At 45.0% G+C, this 26,205-nt stretch overlaps 1 protein-coding gene across 1 annotated transcript in view; it reads left to right on the top strand.

Annotated features, from left to right (window-relative positions):
* The window catches only part of CELF6 (CUGBP Elav-like family member 6), a 675,122-nt gene that overhangs the window by 147,663 nt on the left and 501,254 nt on the right, over positions 1-26,205 (top strand). The window contains exon 2 of the mRNA XM_086959242.1: positions 12,884-12,966. Within this exon, the coding sequence (XP_086815368.1) occupies positions 12,884-12,966 (83 nt within the window). The remainder of the gene's footprint in view (positions 1-12,883; positions 12,967-26,205) is intronic.

Here is a 26,205-nt window from a genome sequence, read left to right as displayed (position 1 = left end):
TCTCAGAAAAGTGCTCCTTGGTTCGGACAAGATCTACAGACCATGAAAACGGCCTGCAAGAAACTTGAGAGAGCCTGGCGTTATAAATTCTGTGCAGACATAAAAATACAGTATAAAACTGCACAGAAAGAATATTACAAAGCTGTCCGCCTTGCAAAAGCTGAGCACTATCACACTCGTATTACGGAAGCTGGCAACTCCTCTAGGGAACTATTCCAAATATATAAGGAGATATCCATAGTGGAGATGTCCTCCTCTATCCAAAATGATTCAGTGGAATCATGTAACAACATAGCTCAGTACTTTGCTGGCAAAATAAGTAAAATCTATACCAGCTTCTCTAAACAGGGAGCTTCGGCCGCAGTTTTTGTTGAAAATGAGAAATGTGTAAACACACCGGCTTGTCTTAAATCTTTTGAAGTCCCCTCTTATGAAGTGCTGTCTAAGATGTGCAACAAGATTAAGTCGGGATCGCCCAGAGATCCGGCTCCTCCTAAAATACTAGTTGAAGCTTTCTCAGTTCTGGAACCTCATTTGAGGCACTTGTTACTAACTTCCTTTTCAACCGCATGTCTCCCAGAGGTATGGAAACAGGCTATAGTGCTACCTATTAAGAAAAAGCCCAACATCAGTGTGGATGTAATGGATAATCTACGACCCATATCCCTTTTACCGTATGTTGCCAAGTTGGCAGAAAAAATCGCTAACACCCAACTGATGGAACATCTGGAGACATATAATGTTTTCCATAATTCCCAGTCGGGTTTTAGATCAGGGTTCTCAACTGAGACAGCCCTCCTGAGGGCCACCGAAACCCTACGTGAGGGAGCAGATGAGGGAAAGACAATGGCCCTCATCATGCTTGATCTCAGTGCCGCTTTTGACACTGTAGCACATTCCATCCTGCTACAGTGTCTAAATAAAGCTGGAGTCACCAATAAGGCACTGGGATGGCTGAAGGCTTTTTTGCTTGACAGAAGCTTTCAAGTCCAAAGGGGGAGCTTTCTCTCCGACAGGGTGAGGCTGGAGCAGGGGGTGCCTCAGGGCTCTGCCCTGAGCCCCACCCTGTTTAATCTATATATGGCCCCTCTGGCAGAGATAGTGCAATCGTTCGGCGTGGAGCTTGTCTCCTACGCCGACGACACGCAGCTCCTTATTTCTCTGACCCAAGCCCCATCCAAGGAAGCTGATAATTTCAATGTCTGCATGACTAAACTTGCCACTTGGATGAACGACCACTGTCTGAAACTGAACGGGACTAAGACGGAGGTCCTCATCATGGGAGGCAATGAGGCTAAATGGACAAAAGAGTGGTGGCCTAGCTGCCTTGGTCCTTTGCCCTCCCCATCCCGAGAGGCGAAGAACTTGGGTGTCTGGGTGGACAATAAACTGTCCTTTGACAGCCACATAAGAAAAACGGTGGGCAAATGCTTTGGGGTAATGAAAACCCTGAACCGTACCCTTGACCTGTTACCTATTGATTCCAGGCGTACCATGACGCAAGCACTTATAACGTCCTGTATTGATTACGGAAACGTGCTGCTCATGGGTACATCTGAGAAAAATATTAAAAAGCTTCAGGTGCTACAAAATTCGGCAGCTCGCCTGGTCTTAAGACTCCCTCGGCGAGCTCCATCTCACCCTTCTCTTGTAGCCCTTCATTGGCTGCCCATCAGGAAGAGGATTGATTTTAAAGCTATGCTGTGGTGCCATAAAATAATTCATCACAGAGCACCGGCCTACATGTCTGATCTGGCTACTGTCTATGAACCGAGCAGATCGCTTAGGTCTAAAGGTATGGGTCTGCTCAGAACCACATGCCCCAAAAAGGCCAGAATGGGAGGCAAGTCCTTCCGGACTTTGGCGGCCAGGAAATGGAACCTTCTTCCTGCGGATATCAGGATGGAGAACAATGAAATCCTGTTTAGAAAGAAACTAAAAACCTGCCTTTTTACTTGGTGATGGGTCTTCCTCTACTCTCTCTTACACTCTCTCCACAGCGCGGGGACACGCCGGGAGGCGTCACCAGGCGCTCTACAAGCTCCTTTAAATAAAATTAAATAAATAAAGGTGGAAAAAAATGTGGGGAAAAAGAGTGAGCCCCTCACGAAGAACCGCCAATGGGGTTTTCTGGTTAGCAATTACCAGTATACCCATTTATCATCATCGGTGACTCACTCTTATAATAGTGGAAAGGAAAGACAAACACAAGAAAAAGACCAACAACATAAAACAGTGCTTTTTCTTAACATCAGCCACACAATCTGCTGAATGTTTCTCCGTAGCAAGTCAACTTGAACCCTTGCTGCTTAAGTGTGCACATACACCAACCCCTAGTGAGAAATGAAGAAACGTGAATCTCACACAATTAAAATTGAAGAATTCACTGGCCACTCCTGGTTTATTCTGGGCTGCGAGTTCTTCAAATTAAAACGACTCACACCAAGTAACATCTTGTGTGAATCATTGTCGCCAACATGTTTCGTTGCTATTAGTTTGCGCAACCTCTTCAGGGCAAACAGGGGTTAAACACTTTGCTTTCCACTTGCTTGTAAACCACACTTACAAGCAAGTGGAAAGCAAAGTGTTTAACCCCTGTTTGCCCCGGAGAGGTTGCGCAAACTAATAGCAACGAAACATGTTGGCGACAATGATTCACACAAGATGTTACTTGGTGTGAGTCGTTTTAATTTGAAGAACTCGCAGCCCAGAATAAACCAGGAGTGGCCAGTGAATTCTTCAATTTTAATTGTGTGAGATTCACGTTTTTTCATTTCTCACTAGGGGTTGGTGTATGTGCACACTTAAGCAGCAAGGGTTCAAGTTGACTTGCTACGGAGAAACATTCAGCAGATTGTGTGGCTGATGTTAAGAAAAAGCACTGTTTTATGTTGTTGGTCTTTTTCTTGTGTTTGTCTTTCCTTTCCACTATTATAAGAGTGAGTCACCGATGATGATAAATGGGTATACTGGTAATTGCTAACCAGAAAACCCCATTGGCGGTTCTTCGTGAGGGGCTCACTCTTTTTCCCCACATTTTTTTCCACCTTAAGTGTTGGTGGGTGATGGTATTGTGACAATTTTATTTTTGTTTCCTGTGTGTACCTTGATAGTTACTGACACATGTACAGGTATGAATGGCCCAAAATTAGTGGGATAGTGGGAGTAGAAATTGTACACCACTATATTGCCTGTATATATAAAATAGAAATAATAAGAGTGTCAGGAGGGACAGGCCAATGAATGAATGCTTGACCTGCTGCTGAACTAGAACCACTCCAAGGTTTCAAAAGAGCTTTCATTAAAAATGTCCAGGGTGCACCTGCGTGAGTTTGGTGAAAGTTTATACTGATAATCCAGAGATGGCCGGCACAGCTTGCGGGTGGGGGGAAGGGGTGCTTGTGGGATACTCTTAAAAAAAATCTTACCGTGCCGCCAGGTCTCATGTCGTCTTTCCTGCTGCAGGTGTCCGACTCCCGGTCGGAACAAAAAGCAGGCAGCCAGGCTCCCACCCCTAAGCCAAACACAAAGCTCCAATTCAGCGTTGTGATTGATCTGAGTGCCATGGCACAGCGCTCAGCCAGAGGTTGTACGGGTGGGCATGTACTCCATGCATGCTGCAATGCAGCCTTCATGGAGAACAAAGGAGTGCACATGACTGTTTTGGACGGCCCGAGACGTCCGACCAAACAGTCATTGCGCATAAGAGTGTCTACCACTCCTCCCCTGCAGCTCCGCCCGTCCCCTCACGCACTGCATCAGCAGGAGGAAAAAGAAAATGATAATAACCTTTAGTAATTATCATGTATTGTCTACTTTCTTGCACGTATGTTACACATGTTGTCCCTAACTGAGGGAAGCTTCTACGTAAGTTACCCATGCTGTCCATGGCTGAGGGAAGCTTACACGTATGTTACCCATGGTGTCCAGTGCTTAATTTGTGCCTGTGCTTTCCGGTGCTCAGCACCGGCACTTATTTCATAGCACCAGGGCTATTGGATTTTCCCTCACTGTGCATTGGGCAGCCCTGCCAAGTAACATCCATTAGGTATTCCACTAATGCATTTTAGTGCTGGTATCCGCATCACCGCACTAAAGTGTATTAGTCAGGGACTTCCATTTAGCCAAATTGCATGGCAATGACGTCCTGCGGCCTGCACACAATTAAATAAGAAAAGCGCTGCTGTGTATCCATCAGTTTGATTTCGCTGCCTCGGAGATCACAGGTGAAGCTGATGGCCTCAGGGGATTTGAAGTGTCTTTGACACATCGTTTTCGAAATGGCAACCGATGTAAAAGACCAAATCTGCCTTCCCCCAGCCTCTAGGACAAGGGGATCCGGTGCATTCTCACCTGGAAGCGGAGACAGAACCTGCTCTGCACAGGCCAAGCCCAGCTCACGTGGATTTGGCGCTACTTTCTGTTTCCCTACACCTGAGGCAACTCCTGGTGATTGAAGCAGGATGTTTTCATTACAGATTCCTAGCGCGGCCAGCCCGAGCCACGAGGAATTGCTACTGCCGCGGGAGAAATTAAAGTAGGGAACATCCGCTGCCCTCCCCAGCTCTTAAGGGGTTGCTGGGGGCTATCTATGCCAGTTAATGCCAGTTATGCCAGTTAATTGTCCCGCTGCAGAGGGATCAGAGTTTTGTTTAGTGCAAGTTTTAACTCACCAGCTGCACAGGGGGTTAACATGTATGCTGCAAAGATGTGTATTTTGCATATGACAAAACGGTATTTTATGTGAATAGTTTAGTGGGTTAGTGCTTTTGACACAGATACCCTCTGGTTACTTGCAATTAATAATTAGAATCGTAATCCACACAGTTGCCTAATAACTGTTGATAGTTAGTTTGGGTAGAAATGCATCTTATTAGTAAAGACAGCCCAAATTACTGTGGCAGATGTTAAATCCCAAGTACTTTTACAGACCACTTTTACAATATAAGGCCTACCAGAAGGGATGACGTGATCCTACACTTTGTCATCCTCATTGTTTATTTAACATTTCCTAGGGTGATTCATTGTCTCTGTTCAATGTGTCTATGATATAAAGTGATCTGACAACCTGCACTGGTATGAGCAGCACTATAAAAGCAAATGAAATGTTTGTGAGAGAGGTACTTTGAAGAGATAAGGGGCAAGGGGCTGAAAGAGGTAGGGTCTGCCTGTAAGGCACCTCATTACTGCGCGCAGCGCTTGGCTTTATAGGCTCTTCCTGCAATTTTTAAATACCTGTTTTCGCTATTTTATTTGAATTGTGTTTGAAACGTATCCCCTGATTTTAACTCACCTGCCACATACTTGCACCTTAATAGTGCCCTGCACCGCTGCTTTGGCGGACTGTCCAGCGCGCCTTCCTCGACCTGAGCGCCATTTTGGGGGGATTCAGGGACGCTGACGCCTTTGACTGAGCGCTCTAGCAGTCAGGTTGACGAGCTAGAGCCCTATATAGCACTGGTATTAAGGCGCGCAGCATGTGTGGGCTGCGTGTGTGCCGGAGCGCCGCCGGAGTCACGCCAGAGTCCAGCCCGTCTGCGCCCGTCCGCACTGAGGACGGGCTGGACGGCTGGCCGGCTGGATATGCTGATAGCGATTCTACATACTTCAGGTATTCTAGCTATGACCTGCTACAGCTAAAGCCTTCTGGCCTTCCGTGCCACTATAGTTCTACTCCTGAGGCTCTTTCTAATCTAGGTATCAAGAAGTAAGGAGTAGAGGGGGATTACTATTCTATGGAGAACAGAAGGTCCAGTCACGACGTGCCCTAGAAGTACGTCTATGCAAGGAATTGTCGTGCTGTTCCTAACAAAAGAACGGATTGGTACAGTCAGTGATGTGAATGGATTATGGGAGGGTGGTTAGAAGTTCACCCTGGGAATCCATATTGTTGGATTTAATGCCCTCACACACCCTTTCAGGTGTCATGCTTCATCATTTGGGCTTGCTCCTCGTTGGGTCGGCGGTGCAATACCCAACGGGCGACACCTCAAAGAGGGGCTCTTTGGCGGAGATCTTTTTCCAACTGCCGTATAGATGAAGTGTGGGTATGGGGCCAGATGTAGGTGGTAGACGTGGGTATTGTGGGTTAAAATAAAGCTAGTGGTACCAAGAGTACTTTTATTCGGAGGGCATCTGCTTTGATTTAAAAATGATTACCTTGGAGGAGAGTAAAGGAAAATAATGTTTCCAACTCTGATCCAGAGGTTGTTGTAGTCAGCTCTTTCTAATCTCCCATGTTGTGGTTGCTTCCAGGAGGGTCATGAGGTTTCTGGTCTCTCCTCGGCCTCCTGTCTGTCGGGAAATAGTTGTGATTTGGGAGGTACTGTCTTGAGGGAAAATGGTTTCCTTATCAATGCTCGTTCTTTAATCAAGCACAACGTTTTTTTAGGGATTTTGTTCTGGATAGAAAACCCACTTGGGTATTTATCACAGAAACCTGGGCCAAAGATTCATCGGGTCCTGACCTAGTGGAAGCAGTCCCAGAAGGCTACTTCTTTGCGAGGCTGGATAGAGCAGGACGTACAGGAGGTGGGTTGGGCATCTTATATAGGGATAGTCTACTATGTCACACTTCACCGCTATCCGACCCTCAGGATGCTGTTCAGGCCCTATATTTTTCTTTAAAAGGTTCCTTTGAGATTCCTTTCACTGGTGTCCTAATTTACCGCCCCCCTGGCTTTAGGACTGAATTTGGACAAACTCTGTTAAATATCCTAGAACCGTATTTCGGCTGCAAGCATCTTATGGTCCTGGGAGACCTGAACTATCATTTAGAGAATTCGGAGTCCGGGGGTACCACCTCTCTGCTCGATGCTCTGTCCGCCTTTGGGCTGAACCAGCTGGTGAGGGGTGCCACCCATCAAGCGGGGCATACGCTTGATGGAGTTTTCTCAAACGATGGAAGGTTGACAGTTAATGATCCTTTCCCTCTCTCATGGTCTGACCACTATGCTGTTCCTATAGAATTGTCCTGTCTCACTATGGATAGCAATGAAAAGGGCTTCAGCAAGATGGAATCTCGGCGAAACCTTAAGAACATTACTGATAGCACCCTTGCCCCTAGGATTCCCAGTATGACTATGTCTCAGGAAGAAGACGTATGTCTGCAGTCTCTCAGCTAGAAAATGCTGTTACTATGGCGCTTGATGAACTTGCCCCCGTCCGTATGCGCTATTCTGCCAGAAAAAAGCCATCGGCCCCCTGGTTCTCGGAGCCATTAAGACTCCTTAGGCAGGGAGTCAGGAGGCAGGAACGCCTATGGCGGGCCAGTTGGGATCTGAGGGAAAAAGAGGCTCACAAAATCTTATTGAAGAGCTATAAGGTGGAGGTAATAAGAGCTAAGCAAGAATATTTCACTGCCTGTACCACCTCACTTTCCTCCCCGAAAGAGCTCTTCAAGATTGTTGATTCCCTGACTTCCATTCAGATTCCTGATCCCGTTATTGGCTCTCAGCAGTTGTGTAATAACATAGCCTCCTACTTTCAGGCAAAGATTGCTGACATCTATTCGGCCTTAGAGCTTCAGAAGGCCTCAATCTCTGATTCTTCTGGACCCTCTGAATTTGCCTCAACTTTGGCGGAGGATTTTCCCTCGGGACGCCTGGCCTCTTTTCCACCTCTATCACTTCAGGAACTAGAGAACCTGCTAAATAAGACCACATCAGGCTCCCCTCTAGATCCTTGTCCTCTTAAGCTCCTCGAGCAGTGCAAGGAGACTCTCCTGCCCCCCCTTTTACATATCATGAATAGGGCAATGAGAGATGGCACTTTTCCTCAGCAATGGAAGAGGGCAGTGGTAAAGCCACTGCTGAAGAAGCCAACACTGGACCAAGGGGTACTCAAAAATTTCTGCCCCATTTCGCTGCTCCCTGCCCCTGCGAAGATGCTGGAAACCCACCGTAATAAGCATCTCGCTGCCTTTCTGGAAAACTCTGGTCATCTGGATCACTCGCAGCACGGATTTAGGAGGGAACATAGTACCGAGTCGGCCCTTACCATAGTGTTGGATAATATCCGCACCCGAGTTGATAAGGGCCAGACCACCCTCCTCATCCTGTTTGACCTTACGGCTGCGTTTGATACCCTTTCTCCCTCGGTTTTAACATCTCGCCTGAGGGAGATTGGGGTGGAGGGGTCCGCTCTTGATCTGCTGACCTCCTTTCTTGACCAGAGGGAACAGAGAGTGAAGCTGGGGGAGTTCCTATCTCCATCCCTGTCTGTGCATTGTGGGGTCCCTCAGGGGTCGGCATTAAGTCCGACCCTTTTTAACATCTAAGTGACCCCACTTGCCAGACTGATAAGATCTTTTGGGATGGAGGTAGTCTCCTATGCCGACGACACCCAGATCCTGGTCTCTCCCTCCCAGTCTGTCAGCGCGGCTGCCTCCAATTTTAGATTCTGTATGGAGGCAGTCGCCCAATGGATGATTCACAATTCATTGAAACTTAATGGTGAGAAGACGGAGATCTTGGTGTTCGGAGGAAAGGAGGATATCTGGTCGGCGACTTGGTGGCCTGCTTCACTGGGAGCTTGCCCGGTACCTACCGCTTTAGCTAAAAACTTAGGAGTCTTGATTGATCCTACCCTCAGTATGCGTCAGCAGGTGAATAGAACAGTCTCCACCTGCTGGGGCATAATTCACATTCTGAGGAAGATCAAACACTATCTTTCCCAGCAGGTGAGAAAGCAAGTTGTGGTTGCATTCATAGGCTCCCGACTCGATTATTGTAATGCGCTGTATGCAGGACTCAACAGGGGGCTGCTGCAGCGACTACAAATGGTCCAGAACGCGGCGGCTAAGTTTGTTTTAGATTTACCCAAACGTGCGTCAGCCACTTCCGCTAGAAAGTCGTTACACTGGCTCCCCATTGAAGACAGGATTTCTTTTAAAATCATGTGTCTGACCTATGGCGCCTTAGCGAGAAATAGGTCAGCTGGGATTGGTGCTCTCCTTGCCCCCTATATAGCCCTGCCAGAACTTTGCGTTCTGCCAACAAGTCTCTGCTATCAGTACCACGCATTCGCAGAGCTAAATGGGGAGGCAGAGCTTTTTCTACCATAGCACCTAAATTGTGGAATGCTCTTCCTGTTGAAACTAAGTCCCTTTCCACTATGCAGTCCTTAACAAATGCCCTGAAGACTCGGCTATTTGCTAAAGCATACCTGTAGTTCTGTTCTGCCTTCTTTGTGATTTATTTTGATAGGCGCCTTGATGCCTTCGGATTTTAGTTGCGCATTATAAATTTTCTTTCATTCATTCATTCAAGGTTGGAGAGTGGTAGTAAGGGAATCCATGAAGAAGGACGTCATTAGAGGGATTGGGTGGGCACCAAAAAGTGTGTTGCATTGGACACCACCTTTGCTAATACCAGCTCTGAAGAGTGAGTCTGTGATGTCTGTCACTGTGCTGTTCGACATTGTTAGTTTTGTCTAGTTGGGAAAGTGTTTTACTTTGTCAGTGGAGAAAGTAGGTGGAGCCGGGGGAAGTGGGTGTCTTCTCCTAAAAAATAAATTGAGCACCTGCACCTAATATTTTACAAACCAAGCACTGATGCTGTCCTTAACTGAGGGAAGCGTATACATATGTTCCCCATGCTGCCCTCTCTGTGTCTTAAGGATGCTTACGCAGTTACGGTTCAGGCAGCACTTGTCTGTGCTTGAGTGGAGCTCACACTTTACCCATGATGCTTCTGTCCATGTCAGGGAAACGCTTCTGCTTCTGTTTACCATGATTGTTTTATTTTATTAATTGCTATTGCTGTTCTTGTGAAATGGTTATGTATTCACTCCCTGTGCCCCATCCATTAGAGATCTTTTCTCTAAGGGAGGTCATGGGTATGTGCTCTCTTCAGAACGTAAATCGTCAGATAATTAACCACTGCAGGAAACGCTTATGATTCACCTCACCTGAATAACACGAAAAGAAGTGAAAGTTCTCAAAGACCCTCATTTACGAACACCTGACTACAACAGGGGTCATTGATCAGGAATATGCAGTGGACGGAGACTGAGGGAGAAATGTACACAAAAAGTCATGCAGCGCAGCCCCAGCGAGGTTGAGCTGCGTTGCGTGACAGGGCGGGAGCAGGAGGACGCTATATCTTCAGAGATATGGCTCTCTCCTACCCTTTCCCTTGCGCCGGCGCTGATTTCGGAAGCTGTGCTCCACACACACACACACTGTGGCGCCATAACGCTAGGTGTGTGCATTAGTCTAGCATAGGCTTTGTACAGAAGGGTTCCCTTCCTGCACATAATACAATGCCCGGACACGATGAAAAGCTTTTCCCACTTTGTATGCATGCTGTACAGTGCAGCGCACATGCAAAGTCGTAAAAGTCAGGAGAAATGAAAGCATTTCCCCTTCCATGCGCATACTTGAAAAGGGCGCCGTTTTCTCACGCTATGGGAACGTCCATGCTCCTCCACTCTTGGTACGCCCCCATGGCGCAAAGTAATGCAAAGCAGCGCTATGTGCTGCTTCCCTTTACTTTTTATTTATATCTAGCGCTAAACAAGTTTAGCGCTGAAAAGTCAATTGGGAATTTTTTTACGCTGATTTGCATAATGTTTGTGATGCAAATACGGTGCAAAATCTTAGTAAATCTCTAGCTTAGCACCTTAGAAGGTGCATTGCGGGCGGTATACCTGTGCTAACAACCTCTAAGCAGCCACTCAGGGAAACATGACTCACGTTTATCAGTACCATAGTGTGACATTTATGTATTTTACAATAAGGCATGTATAAGTAAAGGATCCCACATTGAATTGGTAGCTATTAAATGTGAATCGTAAGGTCTAGTCCTACCTTTGCATGGTGCATTAAAGTAGATTATTATTTACCTTTAGAATAGTCTAGAACTGTCTATCAAGCTCTGGCACTCTTTCCTGCCCAAAAAGGGAACATTTACATCAGTCTGTGGTTACCCTTTCCAGAGCCATGCAGCGCTGTCAGTGTTTTGGGTGGATAGGATGGTCGAATTACCGTCTCGTGGTATCTCCACTGAGGAGCTTATGATCGGCAGCAGGAGTTGATGTCAACCAATGACTGCTTCTGCCAGGGGCACGCCTCCAATGGGCAGCCATCCTTCTCCATTGCAGATAGTTCTGTTAAAATCCCTTACACCATCTTCAATGGCAACACTTTCTCAAAGCCTAAATGAAGAAATCATTAGTTATAGTTTTCAAACTAAGCGTCCCACAGTCTGCCTCATGGGTGTCCAACGTCAGATCTCAAAAGAGGCAATCTTGCCAGGTAAAAAAAACCAGAGACTGTGTAAGTGGCCGGCATTTAGATTTATTAGCCATACATGCATCTTATGTATCTTCCTTTCTCCTTCAAGGACTGATGTTGGCCATCGTGTCTGAGGTCTTTGATGGTCCTACTCTATCAGCCCTGGCCTCAGACTTATGTTTCAAAACACTGAGCTATCTGCCTCTACCAACCAGTGCACATCACAGGGCCCGCTTCCAGCGACAGACCTCACGAGATCTTATCCACTCTAAGGTGACATCATACCCACTTGCTGGTCTCAAGAAGCGTGCTCACACTGGTTACATATGGCATGCAAATGTGTTTGTGTCTGAGGAAGTCCGCTGTTTTTTGTACATATGCCACACACAGCCTATAGTGTCTCTGATGAACCAAAAGCTCTCCAATGCTTATTTGCCCTACTGCCTCTTTCAAATGTGTCCCAGACTCCTTGTTGCCTCTGTGTACTTATGTAACACGCAGCATATTTCACACCTCCATTTTTGCCCCAGTGAATCTGCTCCCTCCATCCACATGCCCAACACAGCCTACTACCACTGTGATGTGCCTCATGCAGCTGAATGCCTGTATGCGGTGTGCCCCACACAGCCAACTGGCTCTATGTGTTGTGGCCCACACAACTCACTACCTCTATATGGTGTGCTCCACACATCCCACTACCTCTCTATTGTGTTCCCCACACAGCTCACTACCTCTGCATGGTGCTCCCCAAACAGCCCACAACCTGTATATGGCGTGCCCCTCACGGCCCACTACCTCTAAGATGCCTTGGCAGATGCGCGTTTTATAAGATACTACTCACTTATTTATATGGTGTTCCACACACAACCGACTACTTCTATAATAGGTTCCACTGACTCCTTTTTCTCTTGTGCCCCTAACATCTCACCGTCCTTGTTTGATGTGCCACAGACTGCCAGCTGCTTCTTGCCAATGTGCCACAGACCATCTTCTCTTTACCGTCACTCGTGCCCAGATAGCATTTGCCACTTTGCCAAGACAGCTCACTAACATATCTGTTTGAGTTCCCATTAGCTTGCTGTTGCCTACCCTATCTTGGCCCCAATTGACTTGCATCCTCTTGTAACTATAGTTTGTGTTTCGCCAATTTACTTGCACTTTCTAGTTTGCTGCCTCTGGCTCCACGCTTCATAGGAGGTCCACCACGGCCTATTTGTCTATGTGCTCCCGGCTGTTCACTCAGTGCCTCCTGAGTCACATGCATTTTATCTTCACTGCCTCTCCTTTTGGAAGGCATTGCCTCATTCCGATTGTGCTCGATGCAATAGCAATGCCAGAATCTCTTTTTGACATGGGCAGTCCACTTCAGCTACTGCATCCTTCCTCCTCCTTTCCCTGATAATTAACTTATTTACAAAACAATCCAGTGGGTCGTCCTAGTGTCCAGCATTAGGATACCAGTTGTAGACCACCCTACCCCAATGTAAAACATTCGACTGAAGCTGCCGAGCACACCCTTTTCTTCCATAATGTCTGAGGCATCTCTAAAACTTGAATGCAGCCGCCATTTCAGAATATGTTGGGTATTGGTATGGGCACTCTTGCAGTCAGCCTCGTGGCCTTACTCTGCTTCTTTCTCCTTGGCAGGGTGCGCCTTCCTCACATACTGTGCCCGGGAGTCCGCGCTGAAGGCCCAGAGCGCCCTACACGAGCAGAAGACCCTCCCTGGGGTAAGTGGCTTTTTTACTTTAAATAAAGGCGATGAATGACTTGGCTCAACCTTCCTGCACCCTCTTCCACCTGTTGCTTGAATTTTCATGTTTGGTTGTCCTTAAAACACTTTTGGGGCTATCAGTTTCACATCCACTTGAAATGTATAAATCTGTCATTAACCCATTTGTTGCTGCTAACTGATTTTTGATCTGATGTAATGGCTGCAATAAATACAACAATAAAAACACAATGTGACATAAAAATCAATAGAGTAAACATTAGACACGGCTAGGACATAAAATGATTAAATATTGATTATTAAATGGGTAATATTCACATGACTCTCACATAGATTTTATGCACATGGGTTTTGTGAGGGTTGTGTTGTGACTGGGACAGAAGGTAGGCCCCAGGCACCAAAATAAAAGTATCCCCCCCCGTTAATGAATTAGAAAGCTGTAAGAGCTCCTATGTTTCCAAATTGGGGCAGTTTTGAACTTGCAAAGACTTTCTGTATAACTATTTTGCATAGAATGTAAGACTTTGGAGTTGGGTTTGCTGCAGGCAATGTTAGTTTTAATATCAGAGCAATCGATAGTAAAAAAACGGCTCCACAGATAATAAAATAGGCCCACAAGCAAGCCAAAAAAAAGTCCTACACACACTGTCCGACCAGCCCGACGAGCACTGCCTGATTTCCCTATAGGCCAGTCCGACCCTGTTGTCATATCACATGCAGGTTGTGTATTTATAAGTCATCCTACACCCAACTTTATCTATTTTCTATCTGTAAGTCTGCAGACACGGTTGGCTTTTGCTCTGAGCTTATCATTTTCTGAAACATTTCACCAAGAAAATGAAATTGGACATAATGTAAATGTATTTGTGTAATTTAAGATTAAGGTTATTCTTGACTTCACTAGAAATAATACCTAAAGGTATTAACTTGTGGGAAAGTAGCCAAACTGCACATTTTTGAAAATAGAACATTGAGAGTGAGAGCAGAAACTTTAGGTTGTGTATGATGAGCAGTATTCTGGGACAGGCAATAGTCGGAAAATATAGTTAGATTCAAACTCGGTTGTGCTCTGGTATCATGGTCGAGCAGTCAAACTTATTTCCTCAGCTTTCTTCTGTTTCTGCTCTTTTGAGTCTGCACAGTTGATGGAGATGGGGATGTCATATATAACACAGTGTACATAGTAACATACAGGAATTAGAAAAGGGCTTCAGCAGGCCTTATTTCTGAACAGGCCTATTCTGCACTTAAGAACCTGTATCCAACACACTTTTCCCATAAATTATACTGTCGAGACCAATCATATTGGGGGAAAAAACGTATGGTTGTTATTCTGAAAATTGCTTTAAAAATGTATACTAGTGCATATGGCGCAGTTCCTAAAAGTATACGTGATGTGGTCAGTAAAATAGGATACACATATATAAAGTGAAAGGTGCCCTTGATTTTAAATGTTGTAAAGTTCAACCTGAATATTGTTCTTTCTTGCTGAACATTGTTCTTCAGGGGCAACCCCTGAGAAAGCGTCAACGTTTCGACCCAAGTCTCAACTTAGGTGGGTCTTATCAGTACAAAAAAACACCATCTGGTGCAACAGGTGCTATAACTGTGAACGCTGTCACATGCATGCAGTGTTGTGTATCCTGCTCTTGATGTCGCTAAAACATAACTGTTCGTTACTTTTTTACTTTTTTAATGTAATGGTGGACCGAGTAAATGTTGAAATAAAAAGATCTTTAAAAAGAAAATAAACACCATCGGACACAAAATCTATGGGGTAAAAAGGATAATTGACAATCAGTTGCAAGATAAACCAACATTTCTCCAGACCCGTCATAGACTTAGGGGGTTCCACATACCTCCATTGTGTAGTCAATCTGTGCTTACGCAGATATTTCCCAACGCCCATGCCACATAGATGGCTTTTCAGAGCATGAGCTGGAATGTGAGAAGACGGTCATGTGGTGCACTACACAGTATTGCAATATTTATACTTGTCACATGCATAAGGCAGTTACCAGAAAGAAGCAATCCATATAGTGTAAGGTCTTCTGGGAGAAGTGTAGCTACTCAGATAAAACACCCACTAATAATTTGTGTTAGTCTATTAGTCTAGAGCTTGAGACCTATCTCTAAAAAAATTTGGAAAAACACCATAAAAGAAGGGTAAAACACCATAAAAGAAGGACTTAACAACTCACACAAAGTCAGGAAATAGTACAACCTGTCTGCAAACTGAGCCGTTTCCTTGACTGGGATGACATTAACTAGATCCGCGTCCAGCACAACACCTGGTACTAAAGCTATAAAGCTGAACCATCTCACTGTGGCTTGGTGGTCCTGGTTAGATATAAAGCAAATATGTCCTGTCTCTTAGTTTTTGGACCAACGCTATTAAGCATGCGACGTGGACCAGTATTGGTACTGTAGTCTAGGCATCAAGTCCACCACCATGAAAAAAACACAAGGAATCATTCTATGAAGCAGGTATCAGGGCTCCAAGAATGAATGGTTCAATAAAGTAGTTGGTATTATCTATGCCTCTGTACTAATGGACGCCTTCCTAGGAAATGCTTGCTCTTACCACAACACCTTCACAGTGAGCAGCAACAAATGGAGCATACACACGTAAGAGTTCAAGGATTGTCAAAAACACAAAAGGACATCAGCAGGTTTATGCCCTTGCCGCCCTGTGGCCCACATCTCAAAACGTCCCATTACTAGTACATCATTCGATCTATGGATGATGAACTGCTATTCAGAGAGTTAGATTTTTCAGGATGCTTAATACCTATTGCATGATCCATGATCCCCAAGGATTTCTTGGACTGTTCTTAGAAATCATAGTTCTTTTACATATAATAAATATCATATTATGGCATTTCTATAGCTACCTGTGTACGATTTTCTGCAATTGTAATCGGTTAGGGCTATTAAGGTGCTCACTCGTAGTGGGCCAGCTAAGCAAGGCTTCAGTACTCGTGAAGCTCTGAGTGCTATTAACTTATTTTAGGAGCGTTTATGGTCCCCATTGCTCCTTGGCACTCAGCCTTTCTGTGCCAGCTTGGAAATCAGAGCTCTGCAGTTTCTCATGCCCAGGCAAGAGTAGATGATCCGGTGCAAGATTTAATTTTGAGACCTGCAGACCTGAAATTACAGTGACCTCATTGAAGGGTCAAAGCATGCCAAGAAAATGAGACTGTATAAGATAATCATGCATGGTTCTGGAAAAATGATGACTCTGTGCTAGATGAATCTCTGAAATCATCTCTTGATTCTTCAAGTTTGGATCATTGGAGAACACAACATTGAGCTAGTTGGTCTTGTGCAGGGTGTTCTTGGTGTAATTCAAAGTGTTTTGTTTTGGGCTTTGCTTCTTCCTAAGTATGTGCCTCTACTCTGGTGCTGATGTATCCTCATTTCCATTGCGCTGCGTTCTGTCTACATACTATGCTCGGTTCTGCGGTTCATTTGTTAGAGTCATTTCGTGTGTGTAGCTCTTCACATGTATCCCACTGTTAATGGCAGGTGTCTCTTTGGTTTGTTCTTTACTCATACCCCGTACTGGGGGCTGGTTATCTCTTGTTGTTTATACAACCTGAAATTGTTGTTTTTGGCACAATATCAACTTATTGTATGACGCTACAGCTGGCCAGTCATGATGATCTCGTCTCTGGTCACAGCTTCACTGGTACTTTGGTCTCTGGACACATGTATGCTATCTCTCCTTTCGGTAGTTGAAAGCATATACTCTCACATTAGGGCCCTATGATTATTTGCACCTATAGGCACCCCCGCAGGAAGCAGTGGGAGCCGCATCAGTATCAAGGAAGGGGAGTTCTGTCTTCTTTGGGTTGGGTTTCCTTAGTAGGTTGAGACGTTGATGGCCTTGCAAATACACGGGAGGGCGATGCATTACCTCATCTATGTTTCTGTCTTATGTTTTCGCATCGCCTTAAGAATGTCTGCAGATCCATGATTGCATAAGTAAGTCATGTTTCTGCAGCAGCCAGACTGCTCACTCATGACATCATTTTAAGCTGCTTGTTTCTGATGAGTTTGGCTTCCATTGCATTACGTCAGCTGATCTTAATCCTTTAGCCAGCAGATATGCATTTGACCATGATGGAGGTAAAGCTTCTCTGCATCCTTGGAAACAGTGAAGCATTTCGCACAAACATACACTCTGTTGAATCGTAATAGATGTATCTAACTGACAATTGTCTATAAAAAAGTTCGTGACTAAAATAGCATTTAAAAAACTGTACTTTTTCTGAGCATGTTCTGAAAATGAGTGGTTTCTGTGATAGTTCAAACGATTCGACACATGCACTTTTACTATATTCTTAATGTTGCAAATATGACACTGTTCTCAAAGTGAACATGGTTCGAGGTGTTAGAAATAGTGCCCCTTTTTAGGCTTGAGCTGTGTTTGCAAAAATTCTTTTATTTGAAAAAAAAACTCAAAAGGGCTTAGATCCCGCCCATTACTTACTGTTACTTAGCATTGGTTAGCTCCCACCCTGGCTCCTACATCACTGTACTTAGCATTGGCTGGCTCCCACGCCACTTTACTTAGCATTGGCTGGCTCCCACGTCACTTTACTTAGCATTGGCTGACTCCCACGTCACTCTCATTTCCTTGCTGGTCAGCCCCTCCTCCTCGCCTCCGTCGCCGTGGAGCCTGGACCAAGTACTGGTCCTTGTGGCCAGTGTTCTTCCACTACAAGTTCCTGCTAGTACTCTTTTTATTAACCAGCGCCATGCGTTGGAGGCGTGCACTCTGTTCCTATCTCCTCTGTATGACTCCTAGGTTGGTGAGATTTCTGGAACGCACTGCACCTGCAAGGCCTGAGCCGAACAGCCGCCATTCTTATTGCAGGAACGTTGGACACACATGTTTTCCTAGGGTGGTGGTGGAGGCAGCAATGTGATTGGACATTAAAATTCACCAGGGGTTCAGTTTGATCATGTGGTATGGTCAGTGAAGAAGCGTGGGCAGAAGATCAGTTGCCCCGGGCACAAAATAGGGGCATCCATAGGGGCACAAAATTGTAAAAGAAAAGTGAAAGGATACTTGCCTGCTGGCGACCCACTCTATGCCGCGGGGTATGGTAACCTACTGATGTGACTGGTCCTTGTGTGCACTTTTCTTCTCTCGTCAGAGGACACACACTAACCAGCTTCTATTTACACAGTCATTACCCTGGGTTTGTGCTGGCCAGACTCAACGCATGGGAGTTCTCGGGCAAGGTGCACATCTAGAAAAACAGGAGGTGGCATGTTATAATCCAATGTCACGATTTCATAAATATGCATCCGTTAAAGCAACGATATAATCAGTGCCAGTTTCAAAATGTCTGGGGGGCTAGGTGGAAAGTATATACAAGTCACGGTGCTGTGGACAAATTGAATGTGAAACGTGTAAAACCAATAACGATGTAATGCTTTAGGCTGTATGTTACACATCAGGAGAACAGCATGTTCTAGCTCTTCCTGTACTCTGTTAATTCATTGAGTTCATAAACTCTGATTTATTTCTGTCTACTAATATAATGTCTCTCATGTACCCTCACGCAATATTTATTGCACAGTTTAGTCTAGCATGCCGTGTTCATTCTTCTCATCCCCTACTTTCTGCGACCCCATCAAGTCTTTGTCGATCAGTCTAATTTGTATGTACAAACAGCGCTGCAATTGGAAACAAGCATTGGCAAAGCCAACACGTTTCATATATGCGCGATCTATTGGCTTTGTCAGGGTGTTTTTACACGTTGCACAGCAGTTGAGCTCCTGTGTAACAGGACTGAAAGTAAAAAGAAAAGCGCTATGACAAGGTAACTAAAAAGCAATGTGACACTGCTAGTATTGACTGCGTCATAGTGCTTTTTTAACTTTAAGCCATATTGCACAGCAGATTAACTGCTGTGCAACATGCCAAGAACATTGATGAGGCCAATAGATTTTGAAAAGGTGAAACCTGCAGGCTTTACTAATGCTTGTTCTGTTGTGAAATCAGCATGTGGCCTACGATCGCAGTTATTGAAATATAGTACGTGGAAGGCTGCAATATATATAAGAGCATCTAATTTTTGCTGTCTAGTTGTAACATTATTAGCCACCTGTAATAATAAAATAAAGTAGCTACTCTAGTCTACTGTAATAAGTTTTCACTGTTGAGTTTTTATATCACTATGCTTTCTGCCACAGCCGACAGCCGCTGAACAAGTATGAAAGGCAGAACATGGTGGAGAATTTCAAGTGTTCTTAAAACAATGATAGGAAGAACTAGCTATCCCTTCTTTTGTACTATATTGCCCTCATACGAACAATCTTTAGCTGAAAGGCGACATATATGGCAGTATGTTAATTTATGCACTGCTTTAGTTCATTACACAAACGCATGTGGCTCTTGTCATTTTATTACACAGCCATGTTTAAAGTGACTTGCATTAACCTGCTTATGTTTTGCATACACTTACTAGCTCCATATTGCCATGTTTTTGTTTTTTTTACACTGCAAATTTCACATTTACTCTACATAGCAGCAACCATACTATCTCGTATATATGAAGTCCAAGGATTTAGGCTTTTTGGTGCAAGAATAATGACAATGATGTTATTAAAAATTATAAGAAATAAAATATCCCTGCTGTAAAGTTCCAGTATTTTGCAGCTCACCTCAGTCTTGTTCCTTTATGTAGTCATGGACGTTTTTGATGGATTAGAGTTTCCTTATAATTTACATTAGAGCTTAGTTTATCACATTTATAACTCACACCAAATCTGTAAATCTCTTTAGCCATCTCATTAGTTTACTTAATCAGAATTACTTTCAGGCAAGGCAGTTGTCTACGGTTTGCCTTGGATTCAGTACCCTTTGTTCATGCTCCAAAACAATAGCGTGGTATTTGTGTTACAGACTGTGGTTGGTCTTAGCTATTTAATTTCTTACGATTGTGTGCCTTTCTATTGGTGTCACGTTTTCAACACAAAGGAACACACATATTACCCTACAATTTGGGGTGTACAGTATTTGCTTTTTTTCTCTTAACAATGTTTGTTAAGTTCCTAATTTTCTGGTCGCGCCTACCTGACAGCACAGTTGTCTGTTTGCAAAATACATTTTTGGTTTACCAAAAACATACAGGGGTTTGGAGCAAACCTGTTGATTATTTTGGGAGGTTTTTCCGGTCAATCTCAATTCCAGCCTTGTGTTTGTCCCTCCCAAGGAGCATAGCCTATTTGTCATCTCTTTTGATTGGCTGCCTTCTATGATTTCACTGCAAGCCTTTCAAGCAATACTTTTCCTTTTTGGTAAAGCATGTCATGAGAGTGCATATAGTTTCCAAATGTCTGCCTCGTTAACTTCTATTCCCCTGCACTCCGTGTTGTTCAGTATCACCTGTATGCTTCTACCCACTCTCTCAATGCTGCACACGCTCGTGTCCCCCTCATTGCTTTCTTTTCTTTTTGCTTCTTGTCCACAAACTCCACATTGCTATCTCATGTTGTTTCTTCTCCCCACCCCAACCCCCTGTGTTGCAGTGGAGGCTGGCACAGGTAAGTGCTATGGGACAGGGCAGGGTGCGGCAAGGTCGAAGCAGACAGACGACGGAATAGGTATTTATTTATTTAATTATACCTATTGCGTCGTCTGTCTACTAACCTCCTCCCACCCCACTGCGTTTACCTGTGCCGGCCGCCGCTGCATACAGGAGCACCTGGTTGATGGTATAAAACCTAAACACTCTCCTGTGATGCTACCTGTACAATGGCACCTGATCCACATAAAAAAAACTTTGTACCAGCTTCAGGGTACAAATCCTGCATCAGAGTCGGCTATATTATATGAATTCCATGCATAACCAGTTTAGGGGTAGGAACCCAAGGAAAGCCTCAACCATGGAAGGAGCCCAACAGGCACACATACTCCAAAGCAAAACTCATTATGCTATGTATATTTTTAAACCGCACATTACATGCGTGGATATCCTGGTGCTGTGCCGGTGCGTTGCCCAAGCCCTGCCGATGGTAGGTTGGTTTAATTGAAAAGCCAGGTCTTCAGCTTCTTGCAGAAGTCAAGAAGAGACATGAAGGCCGTGATGTGGAGAGGGAGGCCCTTCAACGCTTTAGGAGTGATGTAAGAGGATGCCCGTTCCAAGTTGGATCAGCACTTAAAAAGAAAAATTTGCCAAAAACTTTTTTTAAGTGTGGGTGGGGAAAGCAAAACTGAGGGTGTGGGTTTGGAGGGCAACTTGGAGGGTTTGGGGAGCAATGTAGGGTGGGCGGGAGAAGCAACAGAGGAGGCACAGGTGTGGGAAGCATCTACGGTGCGTCTACTGTGCACGAATACCCAACACAGCTTGAACCTACACAGCCCATAGGCTGCTCCATGACACCAACTCAAGAGTGCTGCATCTTGCACAAGGTCAGGTGTACAGGAGCACAAGCTCTATATTGCATAAGGAACCTGGGTACTTGCCTCCTGGGTGCAGACCTTACGGGACCACTTACTGCTGTTTGCTTCTGTTGGATTTAAACTCCTCAGCTAGAAGGGACGCCCACCCCATTAGACTCTGGAGTGAAGTTTTAATGTCTCAATGCAGCAGGCACATTTTACTACATTAGGTTCGTTCTTTTTCTATATTTTGTTTTACATTTGGAGAATGACCCTTAAATGTCCATCTCCAGCGCACCTTTGTCTGTAAACACCAGTGGCAGCGTACGTGACGGCGGTGGGCGTACTTAAACCTCGCCCCGCCCTCTGCCTCCAGAGACGCACGCGCGCCCAACGGCCCTTCTGCTGGCGCGCTCCAGGCTGTTACCTGCCAGCCATCGTGAAGTATTTCAAGCCCACGGAACCGTGTATCGATCTCCAGCAGGCGTGAGCTGTTCAGCTTTCTCCGGACTTCGACCTCCCGAGCTTAACAAAGTGAAAATAAATATTTAACCAATCTCCTAAATAAAAATCAATATCTTTGCTGGTTGGCTAAGTAATCGCCGGGCCATAAATTCTCTGGCCCACGTGGTGCTACGCCTGTTAGCGTTGCCGGTGGAGCAGAGGGGCAGCAAAAGAAGAGAAATGGAGGGGGCGCTGATCCTGGTGGTGACTTATCGATTGCACGATCACTCATCGGCTGATAAGAATCCGTTAGGCGTCCGGCCTGCCTCTGCGCTCCAGCTTTAACTTGCTCGGTCTCTGTTCCCTTTGCTTGTGTGCCTCGTTCTTCATCTGATTCAATCATCTCTTCTTTCTCCCAACTCTTTCTGTTTACGCTTCCGACGCCCCTCTTGCATTCTCTCTCTTCTGCCTCTCCATCGCTCTTATATCTCTCGTCCACCCTCGCCTACTCTTCCTCTTACTCCCTCCTTGTGTCTCTTTCTTGCTCTCCCCATCCCTCCCTCCTCTTCCTGCCTCTTGTTTTCCTCTGCCCCTCTCTAATTCCTATGCTTCTTTCTCTTCCTCGTTTCCTTTTCTCTTTCTGTTCTTCCTATCAATCGCTCTCCTTCGTCTTATTTCTCTCTCGTCTTCTTCAGTCCCTTTTTATTTTCTTATTCTCTTGTGCACGCACATTCTTTCTTTTTCTTTCTCCTGTTTTCTTCCTCTGCCCTCTCTCACGCATTCATCTCTCTTTTTGCCTCTCTAACTCTCATTTAATTTCCCCCTTTCGTCTTGCCCTGTCTTCTCACTCTTTCAATCGATATATCTAATTTTGCTAATATCTATGTCCCCCCCCCTTAACGTTCCCTCTTTCATATCTTCCATCTTTCTTCTTGTCTTTTTCTTTTTTATTTATAACATTATCTAACCTTTTAGTTCTCAAGCGGTTTCTTTTTTTCTTTGTTGAAAATCAGTTCAAATGTTTTTTCTCAGTCAGTTTTCACTTTCTTCCCTCACTCCTTTGCCTTTTCTCCCTGGTTTCCATGTATTTTCCTCTGATTTTCCCTTTCGCACTTGCACTGTCTCTCTTCTTCCTCTGTCTCTCTATCTCTTTTCACTCTTCCTCTCACCATTTCCCCTCTTCTCTTTTTCTCTTTCTGTTTGCTGCTCTTTTTTTCTCAATATCTGTTCTTCTGTCCTGTCTGACCCTAATCCAGGCACTGATTCTATTTATTTTAATCTCTCCTGTGGTCACTCTCATTCGGACACGCTCTATTCTCCCTATCTCAAATTCACTCATTCTCTCTCACTTCTTCTATCTCTCTCTCAAGCACATATCCACACACCATTTCTTTCTCTTTCTTGTTCCGCTTTCTCTGTCACCCTTTGTCCTTCCTGTGGGGGTCATTATTTCTATTATTTTGCTCTCCTCTCATACTAACTCTGTCTGTCTTTCTCACATATATATTTCTCCCCACTACACACACCCTCTGACCTCAGTGTTTCATTCTCTATAGCTAGCCTCAACGTTTTTATATATATTATGTTTTTCAGATCTCAGACTCTACCCACACAGTTTCTAATGTGCCCCATTACCATGAGTATTTACAACAAGGGGTGGTGAGGGACAGAGTCTCTGAATTAAACAGAATACTCTCACCCAGTCACCACCCCCTTTTCTAAACCATTACCATGAGAGCAGACTGCCCTCGGAATCTGGCATCTGTTGATTCTCCTCTGGTGCAATGACTATTGGGCTTGACTGATGTCTTCTTGATTGCAGAGTCTCGTGTTAATCTGATTGTAAACCATGCTTCATGCATTTCTGCTCTGTTTCCTGGAAACTGATTCCAAAGCCTGCTATTGCAGTTTCTATTTCTTGCAAGGTGCACTTATTGTACAGCCTAGTCATTGTCTCTGTTTCTCCCGGGGTGCAACGTTTAAAGAGCTTGACTTTGTAGTTACAGTTTCTTTTAATTTACATTTATTGCTGGTATTTGCCTTAATGTTTTTTTATTCCAGGGTGTGCTGACTGCACACCTTGGCTATTGTGCCTGAATATCTAAGCGTATACTGTTAAATAGTCTGGCATTTACTGTTCACATCTCTCCCCAGGTATGCTGGGTGCAGGGCCTGCCATGCTGTTTCATTTTCTTACGGTGTACACAGCTTCAAGAGCCTGCCCTCACTATTCAGATTTTTTCCAAGTACACTGATTTTGGAGTCTAGAAGCTGTAGTGTCGCTCCTGTGATGTAACAGGAGCGTCATGGCTCAAGTCATTTGAACCCAGACTACTGGGGTGTTGGTTTAGTCCCCCCTGTAATATTATGTCCTAATTGTTGGTGCTGGGCCATGTGGTGCAGTGTTAATAAATATGACCCCGGCCGGATATGAGGTGAGAAGAGCCTGGTTCTCTGTTTCAGTTTCTCTCGATGTACACTGCTTTGGAGCCTAACTCTGGACAAAGGTACTGTTTGCAAGCGCAGCACTGAGCTTTAAACGACACGCTTTTCAGCGTAATTAGATCGCGTTAGACGCGCTTTTTAAAAATTGCTTGTAATTTTTTAAATCGTCCTTTTTATTATCCCCACATATAGCGCTCACTCGCACTCTAATTTGTTACCTCACCGCTATTTCGGGCGGGTCACTTACTGCCACAGACTTCCTCAGCCATCTTGGTGGAGGCAGGGACATATCGCGGCGCCATTTCGGTGAGCGCCCTAGTCTTTAGGCGGGCTAACACAGCCCTACTTAAACCTGCCAATGATGACGCGCAGCGGATACGCGCAGCGGGCACGCCGGACTCACGCTGGAGTCCAGCCAGAGTCCTGTCCGTCTGCGCTTGTCCGCGCTAGAACGGGCCTAGGGGCCACGACTCTAACATCTAGTTCCAGTATTAGCCCCCTACCACCAGTAGCCTATTCATATACTGCTGAGGTTTTAGAATCTTTACGTCCTAATTTACAGTTTAACTGTAATTCCTGCTCTCTACCGACCCACAATTTTTAAATGCATTGGCTGTAACTTCCATATTGGCAAAATGTCCAATTGTAAGGCAATGCGTCAGGTCCGCTCACGAGGTAGACGGAGGAGAACCAATAAAAAACCTCCTAACTGCCCTTTACTTCAGTTCTGGAGTATCAATTGCAGATCTCTCTCAAAGCACAAACAAAATATCTATGACTTTCTTGCTGACGAGCAACCCGACGCTTTGTTTCTCACGGAGACTTGGCTTCATGAAAGCTCTGGTCCTGATATTGCCACCGCAATTCCCCCCCAATTATGTCATAGTGAGGTTGGACAGAGCTTCCGGAAAAGGGGGGGGGGGGGGGGGGGGGGGGAAGGGGGTATTGCGATAATTTTCAAGTCAACCTATACTTGCAGGCTTGAATCCTTTTCCCTGCCCGGAAGTGAAACTGCTTTATTCAAACTAGCAATTAATCCCCAGTTTACCCTATCGGGCCTCTTGGTTTATCGCCCCCCTGGCAATTCTCTCACTTGGATATCTTCATTCGCTGAGATCATAGCTCCCCTACTTCTCAGGGCAGCAAATTTCACCATTCTTGGTGATCTCAATTTGCATTTAGAAGATCCCTTGTGTACTACCAGCAAGCGTTTTCTATCGGATCTGGAGACTCTCAACCTTTTGTTGCGTAATTCTGGACCCACTCACTCTGCTGGACACCAACTGGATCCCATTCTTTCCAATCTTCCGTTTGACTGTTCACAGAGTGCCCGCCCGCTGGAATGGTCCGACCATTTTGCTGTCCACTTCTCCTTACTCCACACTAAGAACTTAGTTAAGAGTGGCTGCGGTAAGGGTGAATTAATCCATCGGTGGGGTAAACTTGATAATACAAAGTTTAACCAGCACCTCTTGAATACCTGTCCTGAAGACAGTGATGCTTCAGTCACGGAATTGAATACGGTTGTATCACATTGGCTTACCAATGCTGTAACCACTCTCCTTCCTTTAACCCCGAAACATTCCAGGACACAACGCTCCCCGGCACCTTGGTTTTCTCCTGACTTGAAGGTCATACGAACCGAATGCAAGGCTTTAGAAAGGAAATGGAGGCACTCTTATTCGGTCTCACAGAAGACTGTTTATAAAGAGGCTCTAAAGAGATATCATTCACAATGTAAAAATGCGAGAGCTGCCTACACTGTGAGTACTGTGACGCAAGCTCAGAATTGCCCACGCACTCTCTTCTCCGTTGTCAAAAAATTGACAGGAGCGGATACTATTCCGATACCCCCAGTCTTGGACGAAGTTTAGTGTAATTCCATTGTGGAATTTTTCATTGCCAAGGTTGAGCGCATATGCGATTCTATGAGCGCTCCCTTGACTG

This window comes from Lissotriton vulgaris, chromosome 2_2 (genome assembly GCF_964263255.1).
Source record: "Lissotriton vulgaris chromosome 2_2, aLisVul1.2, whole genome shotgun sequence".
Lineage (NCBI taxonomy): Eukaryota > Metazoa > Chordata > Amphibia > Caudata > Salamandridae > Lissotriton > Lissotriton vulgaris.
The sequence above is the reverse complement of the archived record's forward strand: the minus strand, read 5'-3'. Positions and strand labels throughout refer to the sequence as shown.